The sequence below is a fragment of the Denticeps clupeoides genome, chromosome 3, assembly GCF_900700375.1.
Source record: "Denticeps clupeoides chromosome 3, fDenClu1.1, whole genome shotgun sequence".
In the NCBI taxonomy this organism is placed as follows: domain Eukaryota; kingdom Metazoa; phylum Chordata; class Actinopteri; order Clupeiformes; family Denticipitidae; genus Denticeps; species Denticeps clupeoides.
The window spans coordinates 10016515-10034214 of record NC_041709.1 but is presented as its reverse complement, the minus strand read 5'-3'; the positions used below and the strand labels follow the sequence as shown (position 1 = coordinate 10034214).

General features: G+C 40.8%; 1 protein-coding gene across 1 annotated transcript; it reads right to left on the bottom strand.

Moving 5' to 3' along the window:
* Nucleotides 1–251: 251 nt before the first annotated feature.
* On the bottom strand, nucleotides 252–16483 carry tek (TEK tyrosine kinase, endothelial). The gene is made up of 23 exons (XM_028974195.1): nucleotides 16224–16483; nucleotides 10681–10980; nucleotides 9826–9939; nucleotides 9300–9452; nucleotides 8085–8216; nucleotides 7479–7616; nucleotides 7223–7348; nucleotides 6965–7110; nucleotides 6601–6745; nucleotides 5557–5715; nucleotides 4968–5102; nucleotides 4582–4869; nucleotides 4131–4439; nucleotides 3823–3983; nucleotides 3482–3695; nucleotides 3159–3269; nucleotides 2780–2970; nucleotides 2568–2681; nucleotides 2167–2237; nucleotides 2019–2059; nucleotides 1802–1898; nucleotides 1594–1693; nucleotides 252–780 (listed from the first exon to the last, which is right to left on the bottom strand). Exons 1-23 carry the CDS (start codon nucleotides 16339–16341, stop codon nucleotides 706–708), a joined length of 3438 nt encoding a protein of 1145 aa, XP_028830028.1. The 5' UTR covers nucleotides 16342–16483; the 3' UTR covers nucleotides 252–705.
* Nucleotides 16484–17700: the final 1217 nt, after the last annotated feature.

The window sequence follows — 17700 nt, the reverse complement described above, 5'->3', positions numbered from 1 at the left end:
GCTCTTTGATTGATTAGGCTGTGAGTATCATGTGATGCTCTTGAATTACCTTACAGGGTGGTAGTAGCCTAGTGGGTAATACACTCTATGAACCAGAAGACGCAGGTTCAAATCCCACTTACTTAACCCTGAATGTCTCTAGGGGGACTGTCCCTGTAAATATTGATTGTAAGTCACTCTTGATGAGGGCGTCTGATAAATGGCATAAATTTAATTTTAAACACATTTGTACAATAATCAGAATTCAATAATCACACTTTAAAAATTTATATTTTATTGGACTATTTAAAAAGTAGTATTGATAAACGTTGCACTTTTTACAGTATTCTTCATTGCTCACGTCTGCAGGAATACAAAAGGCTTTCAAAGAACTAAATACATACAGAGACCTTATTATTACTTCAAGGAACTGCCCTCAATACTCAATCATTATACGGACACACACGACATGACACAGAGCAATTATTTGAAGTAATATGGTACCAAAACACACTTCCATTCACACTTACATTGAAGGCATTACACTAGCCAACACTGATATTATTGTGAGTATTTTCATAGTTTCATACATGGGTACACAATGTGTGCAAAATTGTGGTCCATAAATCCCTATAAAAGAGGATTAGTTAAACCTTGATACCTGATGATTTATGTACAATTGTGTATAACTGAAGAGCATGTTGTTTTGGTATGTAGTCCAACTTATCATCCAGCTTCCTCAGCAGAACAGTCAATGCCCGCATACGTGAACTTCTCATACAGGGTGGTGTTCACATACGTCTGCAAATGAGACAGTTGAAAGGAAATCATTTGTACAGTGATGGTAGCCTATGCACTTCTATTTTGTTTTATCATGGACTGAAAAATGTTCATTTAATGACTGATGGCTATGAATGTTTATTGACATTATTTGACATTATGTTTTTAATACTGCAAAAAAAACATTATTATTTATTCATAATTATTCTAGTACAAAAAACTTACACAAGATTTATTATCATCGTGAATTAAATTGTTTGGAACAAGCTAAAACATTCCCAGTAAAAATAAGACTCTTGAAGCATTTTGTAGCAATGGGGGTCAGTGCATTAATCATTCAGGTACCTGGCAGTGGCCTGTTGCATTGGAATACTAAACAAGATGGTTTGTTTCAACAGACATGGCAAAGCATAATATAAGGTCAGTTGTAATGTATTCCATTACAGTAATTAAAATATCTCACATTCAGAATATTTTCAGAAATAATATAAAATCTCTTTTTTAGTTTCTTATTCAGTCATTATAAAATTGTGAAAACTAAAACAAATGAAAGACTCCTGGTTTACCACAAGAGGGCATCTTCATGCAAGACTACACAGACATTTAACATACGTTACTGCAGGAGATATGTCATTACTTTATATAACTATATCCAAAATACTGCCTAAAAATAGTAACCTGTACTGAATCCAGTTAATTCATATACATGTTCTAGATATGCTTTGATGTTGAAATCCAGCACTGCCAATAAACATTATTCTGTCTCACAACCAGTCAGAAACAGTGTGACAAGTGTCTTTTTATGGTGCTGACATGACATTTGTGGGTTTTTACCTTTCTCTCCTCTAGCATTCGGTTAAGAGCGACCAGAATCTGAGCAAATGAGGGTCTCTCGTAGGGCTTCTCTCTCCAGCACTGTCTCATCAGATCATACCTGAATGCAGAGACAGAACGAGTCACACTGTGTTGGATCAAGTCATGCAGATCATTGTGAATCGCAGCTGAGCGTATGAAGGTTTTATGACCAGAATGTCAGACTTACACCTCATCATCACAGTTGAGGGGTTTCTCCAGACGATACCCATGGGGAAGTTTCTCATAGAGCTCAGCACAGGTCAGGCCACAGTATGGTGTCCCCCCTGAAACACAGAGACCAGGCATCTCGAAACATGCTAAACATGAACTCATGCAAAATCCAACAATGTGGAAATGTGACCACATTAAATAAATGCACATGCCACAGCTATCCTGAAACAAACCTAAGCTCACAATCTCCCACAGCAATACTCCATAAGACCATCTGTTGACAGAAAAAGACAGAGCCTTATTGGCCAAATCTGACCAGGTATGTTAAATGTAGGCTTGTTAATGACTGACGTGAGTTATTAATTCCAGTAAAACACTCACACATCACTATTTGTGGTGTAGACGCTGTAGTTCAGCGACTCGATGGCCATCCATCGCACAGGTAACCTGCCCTGTAAGAAACAGAGCAAAATAATTCAGCCACACACTCACACATTCAGTATTGCTGTTTAGCTTTAAAATTTGATATGATATAGGAGGTCTGCTGATTTTAAGCAAGTAATGAATCCATTATTTATAGATATCTTTAAAGCATATCATTGTATTTTGTAAATCTGTATTTCTACTAACCGCTGCATATATTTAGATGTAGATTATTAGATGATGGAATAGTAACTATATACATTTCCTGGCTGTTTACAAGCTGTTTATTAATCACCCATAGTGATAACATACTCATATATTTTGAAGGAAATTTTAAATACTGAAACCTGAAATCTTACCATTGTTTTCTTTACATACACCTCCTGTCCTCTGGAAAGTCCAAAGTCTGCAATTTTTGCCACAAAATTTTCCCCAACCAGGATGTTCCTGGCTGCCAGGTCTCTGTGAATAAACTAATGAGATATGTGTTTTAACACTTTTGTACGGAACATGGTTTTTGGCTTGACTGAATGAAAAGTCTCAAATATTTCAATAAATAACATTTTTTAACCTGTTTCTGGCTCAGGTAGTCCATGCCTCGCGCCACATCTGCAGCAAAATGCAGGAGCTGTTGGGACGTGAGGGTGGAGGCAGTGCTGTTGGCGATGGCAAAGGCTGGGTCAGTCTCCAGCACTCTGCTCTTACGCAGGAAGTCCAACAGATTCCCATGAGGTGCATACTCAATGGCCAAATACAGATATCCTGTAAAGTCAACATTTCATAAAGCTTTATTAAAAAGATTAATGCAGCTAGTTTAAAAGCCATTCAAAAAGAATTGCCAGATTGCCAAGCACCAGCCAGTCTGCATAACATGTTCTGTTACGTATGGGTCTTCTAAAAGCAGGGATACAGATAATCTGTGAAAAAGGGATCTGTGGTTTGCACCGTACCTCTGTGTTCACAGGCCCCCAGCAGATTGATGATGTTGGGGTGGTGGCCAAGTTTGCAGAGCACCTCCAACTCCCCAGCAAAGTCCCTATGGTCATCCTTAGAGGCATATTCTGGGTGATTGACAGACACAGAAGATCAATATTCATCTCCGAGACAAGTCCACAAAATGGGACAGTTCAATTCAATAACTTAAATCTCTTGTGGGCCATACGAAGGCATCAGAACATTTGTATAATGTATAGCTCATCTGAAATGTTCAAGATCCTACTCCCTAGCAGTGGAAAATACTCTAAAATGGCATTAGGAGACCAGATCAGCTCACCTTTCATCCTCTTGATGGCAGCATCCATTCTCAACCCATCCTTTTTAATGCGGGCCTTCAGGACCTGCCCGAAATTGCCTTCACCAATGACATCCTCAAATTTGATGTCACTCCACTCAAGTGCAGGGTAGGCCAGGGTTGCTTGGGTGGAGGTCTTAGATTTTTTAGGGTTGTTAAGAGACCCTGAGCTGAACTGCACCACTGGTTCCTCTCGCTATTTGAGAAATACCAGGGAAAGTAGAACAATTAAACACTAAATGGGACTGACAAGTACTGTTCATTGTTGCATCAGATGGCACATTTATAGAGAGGTCTTTTTGAAAGTCATCGCCATGAATTACCACAATGTTCTGAAAGGCCTGCACCATCCTTCTTTGGAATGTGGCCTTCTTCAGCTGCAGGACTATGCAGAAGGCCAACAGGATGGTGATGCAGGTCATGGCAGCTGAGCCCAGGATGGCAAAGAACAACATGTTGCCCTCAGTGTGCAACCCAGACAACTCTATGGGAGACAGACTGAACATTAGGAAGTTTCTTGGCAGCAGGAACAAAAGATTGTTCTGACTTTCTTAATATTTTTTTGCCATACTGCGTTTCAAAGTGCAAGAGTGAATGTGTGTGTATATGTGTGTGTGTTTTACTGACTCACTGGCAACTTCCTGATGGGTAAGGGTCTTGAATGGAACCTGGGGTCTGTCTGTGCTCTCGCCAATGTTGTTTCTGCACCAGAGATCCACCAGGTAAAGAGTATTTGGCTTCAGGCCCCTCAGCTGGAACTGCATGGCCTGCTGGTCCATTGGCACACTGATCTCCACCAGTTGACTGTAGTCTTCCTGTTCGTCCTGGAAACGAATCATCACCTTGGAAATGGAGTTGCCCTCTTCCAGCATCCAAGTTACAATGGCAGAGGTGTCACTGATGTTGCAGGGGTTGATGTTGGAAGGTGCAGGTGGCAGCTCTGGGGTCAGATGTTTCATTGCTTTATTAGTCAACTCAACTCCAGAAGAATACAAATGAATAGATTGTACATTCTATGTCTATTTCATTAATTGTTTTTTACTTGTAGTTGTTGTTTGTGTCGTTTGTTCTCCATACTGTACCGTTACTGAGGGTCCATCCAGAAACTCTAGGTCGGTACTGCTCCTCTGAACTGGTGGTCAACCACACCTTGCACTCATATTTGTGTCTGGGCTTCAGATCAGTCAGCCGCAGGCCTGTCAAGTTCACTGGCAGGTGGAACTTCCTGCTATTGCCCTGATCCAAACTCTGAACACACTCCACCTGGAAACCCCAGTCGTCTTTTGTAGGCCCTGTCACAGGGTCCCAGTTCAGATTTAGAGCAGTTTGGCTCAACGGGGTGAGTTTCAGACCAGTGGGGTGTGGATATTCTGGAGGGAGCAGTAACAAGACAAGAACATAAATCTGTGAGTTCTGTCTAGCCTGAACTGTGCTGTGTTCATGCATTTACTGTACATATGTTCTTTACCCAACATTTGTGTGGAGAAGCTAGCCTCTGGCCCAGCGTTGCCAGTTCCACCAGGTCCTCTTCGACTGAGCTGCACGTAGACAGTGTACTGGGTCATGGGCGTCAGGTTGTCCAGCTTTGTTTGGGATCCTGTCACTGTCAGTCAACCATGGATTCAGCATCAGTTACACTACTACTTATGATAGGACCACCAAATAACCAACCAGTCCAAATCCCTCACACTGATCCTTTTTCTAGCTTGCAAACTAAATAATTTTTTCATGGTGCATTTATTCCTCCGACAGTAAAAAATTTAAAGCAAGGATTAATAGTTATTTTTCTATAAAAACAACAGAAGACCCCTCCTGTAGCATGACTTCAGATCAATTGTTCCACGCAGTCACTATAACAGCGGAGTCTGAATACAAAACAACGATTGCCTCACCAGATTGTTATTTCAATTTAATCTGATGTGTGATGGAAACCACATAATAACATTTCTGTGGGCCTGGAGCAGAACGGTGACCTTTAACCTTTGACAAAGAACTTCAGGATGCAAATGCTGATCTTGGCTCAAATTCACATGACATCACCAAACCAGTTGGCCTACCTTCTATTGTCTTGCATGATGATGCATTGACCTGTTTGTAAAAAACCTTCACAGATGTCAGCGGCCCATCCCCTATGTAGGGGTCCTTATTGACCTGAATGAGCAGATGGTGTGGTCCACTTTCATTTAGTGACGGGGAGCATCGTGGTTGCGGGGGCACTTGAAATGAAGAGGTAAGTGAGAGGGCCCAGTTAGATAGCCTTCATTATTTATGGTGTTCGTGCTTCTAAGTAGTATTTAATTGTAATATATACGCATCATCATACATGTGCAAGTTTCTCTTTTTTCTGTTTTATTAAGTACTTGAGATCAGATACACTACTAGTCAAAAGTTTGAACACACCTGGAATCCAATACAAGAAACATTTTTAGTATTTTTTGTAGCAGGAGAAAGTGAAGTATGTTTGATGAAACAGTTTTTTAGAGTCCCCTTGTTTTACCCTCATGACTTCTTTTTTCACTATTCACATTAGTAAAATCCACTTCATTAGATGCTCATTGACATGAATGAATGATGAGAAAGTGTTCAGCAAATACCTTCAGGACTGTTGGAAAACCATCCACGTTGTCTAACTTAAGGTGGTGGAGAGAAGCCAATAGTCAGAAATGCTGCCCTCACAGCAGAAGCTCCCTGCTTTGGAGAGACTCAGATCTTTTTTTTATTACATAACCTCACGTGTGGTCATTCATTGTCCTGTGTCTAAAAGCAAGACCCATGAATGAGTAGGTGCGTCCAAAATTCTGACTGGTAGTGTAAGTAGCTAATCATTCAAGGAAAGCGTCAAACAGATTAAAGGACAAAATCATCACAAGCATTATTGGTTTGCATTTTGTTTCATTTGAATTGCCTGGTATGATGACATAACTCATTTAAATGTTTGGCACATACAATATGCAATTAGCTCTGTAAATAGAGCTTATGATATCCTCAAAGCTGTTACTGATTGTTAATATCCGTCATCATTGAGAAAGAAATGTGTTGCTCCTGAATCAAACAAATTAGGCAAAGACAGAGAGGTGTGTTCAACGGAGGTGTGTTCTGACCTTTAACATTAACAATGAAATCCTTCTCCCCCTGTCCGGCTGAGGTTTTCACCTGGCACAGCCAACGCCCAGAGTGAGACACACTGATCTTGTCCACTCTGAACATGGAGGTGGTCTGGTCATTCACTGCCTCTGTATCAAATGCCTGCGTAAAGAAATATCGACATGCGGGTTGTTGATATTTCATGTCAACCCAATTTTTTCCTAATCAACAAGTATCTGGACTAAAGTACAATTGCTAAGTCTAATTGTTCCAACTGTACACTGTTTAAACTGACATTGAGCAATAACAGTGGTAATGGTAACTGAGCACAAATCAGACTCGCTCGGACTCATGTGAAGGGGCTGTTTTTTTCCAACTCACATATACGGGCGTTTTGTCAGGTTTGACCAACATGATTTCGCCATGTAGTGGAGCGGGATGCCCTGTGGCTGTGCAGTTGACTTCATAGAGGGACCCTGAGTTCAGCTCCACATCCCTCAGGGTGCTGACCACAACAGGAGCCTTGTCTAGAAATAAAAAAATAACATCTGCATACTGAGCGAGGAAGATTTAGTCAAGTCATGGGGATTTGATATGCTAGAACATGGGCAGATAGCATGTCAACTTTGTTTACATTACCTTCATTCTCACAGCGAGATCCATGTCTCCCTGGACACACACAACCTCGGAAACGGTCACATTTGCCTTTTGGTCCACACTGACAGCTCAGCTTACACCCTGCTCCATAGTAGCCCTCAGGACAAGCTACACATACATGAGAACAGATCGCTTTATGAGGTAAAAATACAGGATTACAGAGAATTCTTTTCAGTCATATGTAACAGGGTGACATCAGAAGAGGTTTTGGTCATTATTGTGCAGGCCAGTGTCCCACCTTCGCTGCAGTTGAGGCCTTTCCAGCCTGTGGCACAAGAGCATCCATAGGGGTCTTGTTGGCAGAACACCATGGAGCGGCATTGACCATCCCTACACCTCTCCTTACAGCTTCGCCCAAAGCGTCCCTCTCCACACACTGCGCGTAAAACAATTCCAACAGATCTACATATAGTCTGCCTATAATACTTTTACATTTACATTTACAGCATTTATCAGATACTTACAAGAGTGACTTACAATCAATAGTTACAGGAAAAGAACCCTAGAGACACTCAGGGGTCAAGTGTCTTGCTCAGGGACACAATGATAGTAAATGGGCTTTCAACCTGTGACTTTGTGGTCTTATAGTTCTTAAGCGAGTGTGTTACCCACTAGGCTAATAAATCACTACATGACAAAACACAGCACAAGCACTTTTATAAACAATATGATGAACAGAAGATTGTTCGAAAAGGGTTGTCCAAGGGTTAATATGCATAAAAAAATAATATTCCTTGTGCATTTTGCAATTATCATCTGTATTATTATTATGTACATTCTACTATATTTCAGTATAGTGATTCAATATTTGTTCATGAAATCCTCTCATCAAATACAACAGTACCTGTTTGACAGTTGGGCCCCTTGAAGCCTGGAGGGCAGATACACCCTCCTCTCCCATCATGACACACCCCTCCATTTTGACAAACAGGACAGGCTTTGGAGCAGTCAGCACCCCACCGGTTCACGCTGCAGTCTGTGGAATTTCAGCCAAAAAAGGGATGAGGGATCAAAGCTGCAAACAGCCTTTTATAAACATTCAGATGATGCCTGTGGTCGTGGTTCTAAATTATTCACATAAACGCTGACTGAGCGAGGTCAACATCCTTGGTTTAACTGGGGGAGAGATGAAACAGGACCGCGGTGGGAAACAAAATGTGGAACACTTGCAGAGCTCTCCATTTACACACTTCAAATTCACTTCACAAGACAACGAACAATGGAAAGTTCACAATTATCACTCAATTTCTACAATCAAATCTTTAGAATTGACTACACAGCCACAACCTGAAACCTGGTTTCTTTTCAGAACACGCCTAAAAGAACATTGCACAGGAGGATGTGATAATGTCGGCCCAAACTCAGAAGCTATGCAGCCAGCCACTATGCAGTTCACATACTTTTCTGTAATGTAAGGCCTTCTGTAAAGGCCTTCTTTGTCCCTCTTTTGTCCTTCTTACTGATCAGTGCACCCTGCAGACTGTTTTAGAGAAAATCCTAAGCACAGCTCAAAGCGTAGGATAAAGTGCAGGACACGTTGTTTGCAGGAAGAATGGGACAAACTAACACCTTCAACATTTAGTCACTTGGTTTCTTCCATGCCTGAACGTCTTTTAAGTATTGTTAAAAGTCAGGGGAACTGTACAAAGTGGTAAATGCTGTACTGTCCCAACTTTTTTTTTGAATATGTTCCAAGCCTGAATTGCAAGAATGGATATTTATTTACAAATCAAGTGATGTTGACAAGAAAAAACATTTAAATTTATTACTTGCTTTTTTCTTTTCTTATTCACATTTTCCATCCTGTCGCAACTTTTTCTGAGTTGGGGTTGTAGGTACAAAACAAAAAAGCTTTATTCTTCAAGATAGAGGTAACTACCAATGAGTTCTTTCTTTTAACTAGTTACTTAAATCCTGAAGCTCTGCACTTAGTGCAAGTTTAAAAATAGTGACCTCATGACAGGCACCATGAGATGCTCAGTGTTATTTACTTTACCTGTCTTGTGACTGATCGCACATGATGTACATATGACAGTAGCATGGCAGTGGGAACACTAACTTCTTACTATCAGCCTGGTGATCCCCGAGGAGGTCTCTGCATCAGCGATGTATCTGGCAATGTAGAATCCAGCATCAGTCAAGCCCACAGAGCTGATGTGGAACTGGAGGGTGTCCATGATCTCGTTTTTAGGTAAGGAGTGGACAAATGTGTCTGAGAGAAAAATATGGTGTTTTGTTATATTTTGTTTTGTTTCTGCTTGTTAATATGGTTCAGATTGTATCTGTCCAATGTTGATTAAATAACTAGTTTAGCAAGATCCCTCCACACCCACTCACACCCACATTTTGCAGGTTTTCAGGACCTTGAGCAAGGTCCACTTGATCAAGGTATCGCTCACCTTGCTCACTAAAGATGATGGGTTAAATGCAGAGGACTCATTTCGTTTGTATGCACCGCATGCTGTGCTCTGCTGTGTATCACAATAATAATGACTTCACGTCTTATTTTTATTGTGTGTTTATTGCTTAATCAAGACAACGTTACCCTATTATGATAAGTATAAGCAGAATTCCCAATCATTTACCACCGTTCTTGAAAATGACAGAGTCCACATCTACCACATTCCTTCGTGTGTAGGAGATGTTGACCTCATCACCTAAACTGGCCGTGATGGTCAGAGCCTCTGGCAGGAAATTAGCTGAAAAACAGAGGAAGAGGAGAGCCATAATGAGGAGGAATCAAAGCAGCTCATTTACCATGCAAATAAACAGCTGGTCCAAAGAGTGATTGGACAAAGTAATAACAGTAAGAGTTTAAAGACATTATTGTCATTGCACAATCATACTTAGTACAACACAACAACATAATTGAAGAGCAAAACATAATTGAGGCAATAAGCAGAGACAATCTTTATTTTAAAACCCGCTGCCGGTTTTGTTGTCCTGCGTGTTTTAGATAAAGTTCATATGAATGCAAAATAGTGCAATAATAGTTCATTGTTTAAATCCACCCATGTAATATAGAAACCTAAATAAGGGCAGTAGTGTTAACTCAAGAAGAAAGGCCTTGGCAAACAAACTTTTCATATGGGAAGTCTATTGAAGTTCAGTGTCCCAATCGTCCCCCCTGCATCTATTTGTGTTTAATTATGGCCCAGGAGGGAGGGGGACTCCCTTTGGCCTTAGAACAACAGTTTTCCCCGCCAAAATCTCATTGTGTCAAAAATAATCTCCTATGGTCTGACCAGAGTAATGTGAGAAGGGGGAACCGCAGTTGGTGATCAGGTCATTTGCGGTCCCACAGGGAGTGTGACAGTGGTAGCACTGATGTTTCAGAGTGCAAACTCAGCCCTGAGTCTCTCCATATGGGACTCCTACGTTCCAAACACAGTTCCAAAGGAGGGAATGTACCATGCAGTGAGATACTGAGGGTAGTGTACCTTCTTTTAGCATCTTGAATGTGTAGATTTTACTAGAATCCAGACTCCTGGTCCGACAGTAGAAGGAGCCAAAGGCATTGTTTCGGTCCCTCCAAGCCATCTTGGAGGCTGAGCGGTAGGTCTTGTCCGGGATGGTGGACAGGGAAGTCAGGTGAGAAAAGGCACTGGGGAAGTCCCGTCCCACGCTGAGAGAGCCTGAGGAGGTCCAGTCACTGCTGACACACAGCAGAGAGGAGTCTGGGGACATGACCACAGGGTCGGGGTTCACCAGAGTCACGTCTGCCAGGTCTAGTGCGCTGCCTGTCAAGATAGACACAGAAAGAGAACAGATGAGGACCAAGGCTCTACGGAAACGAAATATTCAGTTGGACATATTAACCTGTAAGACCACCGTACAGGACCAAGTCATGAAATTTGTAAATTTCATGCGTTGAATCATTTGGTTTAAAGGAAATTATGAAAGATTGATAATAATAAGGGGGCAGTGGTGGCCTAGCGGTTAAGGAAGTGGCCCCGTAATCAGAAGGTTACTGGTTCGAATCCCGATCTGCCAAGGTGCCACTGAGGTGCCACTGAGCAAAGCACCGTCCCCACACACTGCTCCCCGGGCGCCTGTCATGGCTGCCCACTGCTCACTCAGGGTGATGGGTTAAATGCAGAGGACAAATTTCACTGTGTGCACTGTGTGCTGTGCTGCTGTGTATCACATGTGACAATCACTTGTCAAGGCAGGTTTCAAAATATTACAGCATTAATTCATGCTAAATATATACCACAGATCTGAATCCTCCTGCAATAACCTCCATGTGCCAGGGCTGTATCACAAGACTTGTTCTGCGCAGACAGTACATCTTTCATATATCCCCCATGGTTGCTGATGTAATGACTATTTGTCACACAACGGGGAGCTTGTTAACAGAGGGGAAAATATGACTGAGTAAACTAAAGAAGGTCAGAAGACAAAAAGACAGGGGTTACCATACTTCCAGGACCCAAGGTCGTTATTTATCTTCTATTGTTTTATCAAAGCAAATTTGTCCTCATCACTGTCCCCCCATTGTTCTTATGTATTATAATAGCACAACACACCTAGACTCAAATTAGTCAGTGGCGCCAAAGATCTTTTTTTTTTTCCTGCAATGTTTTTGGGTGGTGCAGTTCAAAGGGTTTGACTAGAACCCCAGCAGCTTTTCATAACCATGGTGAATCATGAGTATGTCGAGCGACTCGAGTACAAGGCTAGTTACATACATACATTGTGTGTGTGTGTGTGTGTGTGTGTGTGTGTGTGTGCTGGTGTAGGGGGGGAAGGGGTGTTTCCACTTTTGAGTCAAGGTTTCTGCACATGCTGCACACATGTGATCTGTTCCATATGTCTGCATTGGAGTGCAGGTTCGTACCTGCAACCCCCACATTCAGCTGGATATCTGTCATAGTTCACACGGTATCCGCAAGGCCACAGCTGCATTCAGACAAATCATACCACCTCCCCATGCCACAACTCCACTGATCAGTGTAATAAAAGTTGATGTCTGGAGCTGAAAAGGCTAAAAAGAGGCTAACTGAACTCAGTTTACAGTTTACAGTCCATGCATGTCTATCTGCAGTTTATGAATGCATCAGATCTCAGAAGACAAGCGCAACATTCATTCCCATAGACAGGGCTGTCACTGATGCCTTTGGCTAAATTCCAGGAAATAAGTATCGATGGGCAAAGACCCAGTGCTATAAATCCCTGTTCCAAACATTTCTCTGCTTTTTAGGTACGAATTCCAACAGTTTTGAAGAAATCGTGGACTCTGGAGATGCAGTGTCTGACACAGCTATTGATGCGCACAGAGCTTGTGCGTAGTACAGTGGATATGGGCTGATCTTCTGGGTATTGTGCAACCCTCCAGGTTTGGACACACAGCCAGGGATCTTCCTTAGCCGTGGAAGCGCCATCCAGACGCCAGTCACAATCGCGGCTCATTAAAACAGCTCTATCCCTGCTATTGTGAAGCAGCCCATCCATTCTCACCCAGAGGAAATGGAGCTGTGGCCAACGCCACTGAAAACAAAAAACACTGATTAGGCCATCTCTTTAAGAGGGCTTATAAAAAGCCAGATTTATCCATTTAACTTTCAGCATATCAGTAGATATGCATTCTTTTCATAGTTCTGATTGTTTCTATGACAAGCGACTGTATTTGTTGATGTTTGGAGTCGAAATTGCAAAATTCTGCATCTGAGCTTGTGCATTGACATGAACACTTTGGACATTTTTCAAAGTTTGTTTTTTAATAAAGAAACAAAGAGTACATTTCCATTAGAACCTTTTTGAATCTTTTATTACATTTACATTTACAGCATTTATCAGACGCCCTTATCCAGAGCGACTTACAATCAGTAGTTACGGGGACAGTCCCTCACCTTATTAAACGCCATTGTGGTTAAAGGTGAGCAGTGTTAAGGGTCTATATGGAAACCTCACCCAGCTATTGTTGTAATAAGAATAGTCTATAATAATGATCAATGAAGGATGTTTGTCTATGTATGGAAGTTCATGCATCTTCATGCCAGAAGATCTAACACCCAAAAAAGTCTAAATACAAATACAAACACTCAAATACAGATTAAAAATACAGATTTACCAATAGGCTACAGACATATAGCTCCTTCATCATTTTTTTTCTGAAAGAAAACTCTGCCAAATTTAGTTCTGTATTGGATAAATAAAGTAAGATATGCCAGGTCACAGCCAAAGAAAAAGCATGAAAGCTTGCCTCAGTTTGTAGATTTATGCAGGACTTTGATTGCAGAGCATTGCACAATTTACACATGCCGGCAAATTTTATCCTGGGGATGTCAGAGTGTGAAGAGACAAATGTTTCATGGCAATCTGATCAGCAGTCCAGAGTTACTGCATAACACAGAATTGTTCTGGCCGCCTGCCTGGGCAGGACTAATTGTGCAGAAAAATCCCATGGCAGCCAAGTAAAAAAACATAAGAGTGCCACTTAAATAATCCTAGATTCCAGTCAGATTCATGTGAAAAATGACAGCTGTTCTGAGGCCAATAAGGACTGTAATCTGCAGATGGGGCACTTTACAAAGGGCCTAGTTGTGCAAAGTTATGACAAGATTACCAAGCTTGCTCACTGAACAGTTCCTCAGATTCCTGCATTTACACATGGGTACATGTTATAATGATAGAACATTTAAGGCCACTAGTTTACATAGCATATCTGTCTGTAGCCAATCTGTGCTGGCTACCCAAACATGCTCTTCACACAAGCCTTGATTGGAATCAGCAGATAGCACATATACAACAAATGGCTTGCCATGCTTACTAAACAAAAAGACAAATGCAAATACACACATGCTACCAGCACTAAATCATTTTGTGCTGTTCTTAGCTGATGTTTATCAGCCGCAGTAGTCTGGGCTCAGTCATGTTTTATATAGATGTTCCAAAACCCCTAGCCTAAACCATATTTTGTTTTTAAAAAAACGACCTTCAATGGTGATATGGAGTCATGAGTTAAACTTATCTAAAAGCAAGAAAAATTTATAGGCATTTCCTAAATTCCCCTCTGTAATTGGCACAGTTGGCTGTTGTGAAATTGCCAGGGATGTGGAGTCATATAAAAAGATTGGTTTTAATTTGGTCACAGACTGATAACTGGACCCAGTTTAACATTCAAGCAAGGGTGGGCAAAAAGTGTTGTCAAGATGATAAATCACGTTTTTCTTATCGCTGACTCTAAGTACTTAAGTCTACAACTGAATGCATTAACTTTCTGTACTGGGTTCAAACATGTGTTTATTATTTTTTGATTGTGTAGGTAAAAGTGAAGGCACTCTCCACCATCGCAACTCCTTAATCGGGCCAGCAAGGTCCAGTCAGCCAGAGATCAAACTCATCCATTAAACTGACACCAGGAATCCCCTCAACTCAAAATCTGTCCCTCACGGGATGCAAGGAATGTATTTGACCTCATTCAGTGAAAATGAACAAGGTGGAGATAAACCAGTTATATCTAAAAAGTAGCAGAAGACACTGATGTGTTACAAAAAATTGGTACATTGAAGCAGAAGAAAAAACTGTCATAAAGTTTATAAAACTTTTAAAGCCAAAAATTGGCTGAAAATTGTTACATACATACATAGTAACATACCATTTTCAAAAATATTTTCAATCGAAACATTGAATCATAAATTTATCATCCAGCTGATGGTACAGTTATTTTGGTTCGGGTCTATCTTTCAATCTATCTGATCTAAACCTTTTTGTAGCTCCATGTCACAAAGATGAGTGCAATACCATTCACAGACTTGTCAGTTGTTTATGGCCTTTTTGTTGTTGGTTTTGTTAACTGTCCATCTTGGGTGTATTATTTTTGGCCCAGAAATTGATTAAAGAACTGACAGTACTCTTTTTTTTTTTTTTTTTTTTTGCAGACGAGGGAGTAGGCAGTTGGCAGCCTGACTAAGGGGTGTGGGTCACTGAGCTAATTTTTGAGGGGTGAGGGTGTGTGGTTAGGTGGAGAGGAAATATTTTTGCCGTTCCAGCTCAGTTTTTTTTCTTTAATTATGCAATGTTAACTAGTGTGCCATCTACAGACTAAACATTTCACCTTTTGCCTAGATAGCATTATGCCATTTCATCAGTCTAACACTGCTGGATTTCAGTCACCAGTTTACCAGATGTCTCCATCAACTGTCTGTCACATAGCAGATATCCAGAGCTTCCAGATATCCAGTTCAAGCACATCTAAAATACATTAATGTATTTATGTTTGCATGCCTGATATGTGTGGAATGTTTTATTAAACTGGAAAAACCTTGACATGAATAATTCATTCATAAAGATGAAGTGAAATTCACTAAACAAAAACCACAGCGAAGAAGAGAAAATGATCAAATGCAGAGAAAAGGCACAACACAACTTAAAAATGTGAATATATGGGACAAGTATAACAGAGTTAAACAGTCCTTCAAGCAATAATCTAAGCTTCTTCAGCACTGTGATTTAAATTATGTCAATCCTTTCAGCAAACTAACTAAAGAGCATCACAGAAGATGTTTCAGAACTCTCACCATTCACATCTGTCCTCTAGGCTAAAACTGATAATAACGATTAATCTCAATTTCAAAGCGAATCGCCATGAATTTAGGAAAAGCATATGGTTTCCAAAAAAAAAAAAAAAAAAAGCAAACATTTCTCAACTCTCAAGTAATTAAGGATTCTTTTAGTCTTTTTATTATTTTTATTCATATCATTCACATGGGTCAGTGAAGATAAATATTATGTGCTGAAACTAATCAGTACAGGTGGCCACACATACATTTACATATCTAAACAAAATTTGAACAATATATAGTACAAAAGTACATAAAACTACACATTAAATGTTTAAATAAGTATGTAGTTTGATGTTGTGTATTCTAAATGTTTGTCCTTTTAGCATACATACTAGAGTTATTATTCACCGCTTCACTCTGCCAACTACACTACACTTTATCCTGTCTTTATCCTGACATTTACCAGATGGACTCACCTGAAAGGATCCAGGAGAGGAGACACAGTGAACGGTACGACAGATGACACATGTTCCCCCAGCCATAGACCCGGGCCTGGGCCGGGGACAGTGCGCTCCACGAGTAGTACATCCACATGGAAGGGCTTCCCTGGTCCCTAACCCCAAAGGTCTCAGAAAAGTCCCTAAGAAGACATCTCACTCAGAGGTCTGAAGCATTGAATTTGCTTTCCCTCCCTTTCTCTCTCGATCTCTGTTGGCCTCTGTCTGCTTTACCCCTCCCTCACTTGCTTTCGCCAACCCCCCAAACACACACACACACACACCCTGTACCTCTCTTCTGTCCAGGCAATGGGAGTTTAAGTTCCTTTTTCCTGTTTCCTTTTCATGTGAGGATGGGAAAGGCCTAGTCTGAACAATTGCTTGATATTAATTACAACTCCTGGTCAGACCCTGCAGGCGGCCCCTCGCTGTGGCCCTGCTGAAGGTTCCTTATCAGCTTGATGGGCTACAGGAGGACTCTGATCTGAGACCTGGGGCATTCAGACAACACAAAACCGCGCCTCTATACCCAGGAAAATACACAAGGCATCCTGTCTTAAATTAACCATTTTTCTTTCGTAGCAAATTATACATCAGTTAAATAATAAGCATTTCCGGTATATGATTACAATGAACTCATTCTACCATGAAGGCAGTATAATATAGAATAACATTTGAGATAAAATAAAAATGTATCTCATCACAGTTCTGAAATACTGTGATTTGAGCTGAGGACTAATGTAGTTTTATTAAAAAATTGAGTCTGTGGACATATATTTTTCCAGGGTGGGAAAAGACTGAGCAGTGTCTCCAGGGGCATTTTTAAAATGGCACTGCAAAATTAGCCTCATGCTGACTTTTGTATTTAATTTAACCATGAAGAGTCTGGCTTAGTGAGTTTTAACCATCATCTAACCGCCAGTGATTATTTAAGGAATTATATTTTTATCTTCCATAATACATAATATTAAACTTTTCTGCAATGGCATTTTTTCTTAGTGGGCACCTCATTTACTAATGATATATTATGCTATTTGTGCAATTAGCCAGTACTTTGCCAAAGACAGCTATCCTACTGACAGCATGATTTGTATTCATGTTACAAACATATTACCTTAGCTGCCACTTTGGAGATCTGTTCTACGTGAGACCAGGGAGACACCAAACCAGAATTTGCAATATAAATCAAATCACATGCACTTAAAGGGTACATTGGCCTTAAATATTCAGCTAATTGGTCTCAGAAGCTGGGTCAAAGTGTTTTTTTTTTTACATTCAGCACAAGTGTCAGTCACAAGATCCATGAACGTATGGAACACCAAACCAATTGTGGAGCTGTTTAAGCCCAGAGATGTTTCATCCACAAGCAACATGTCCTCTGTCCTAAACCTGACTCTAGGAGGCCAGTGGAGAGAAAATGGAGTTAGCAGCACCATCAGGCCCTCCTCTCAGCTGG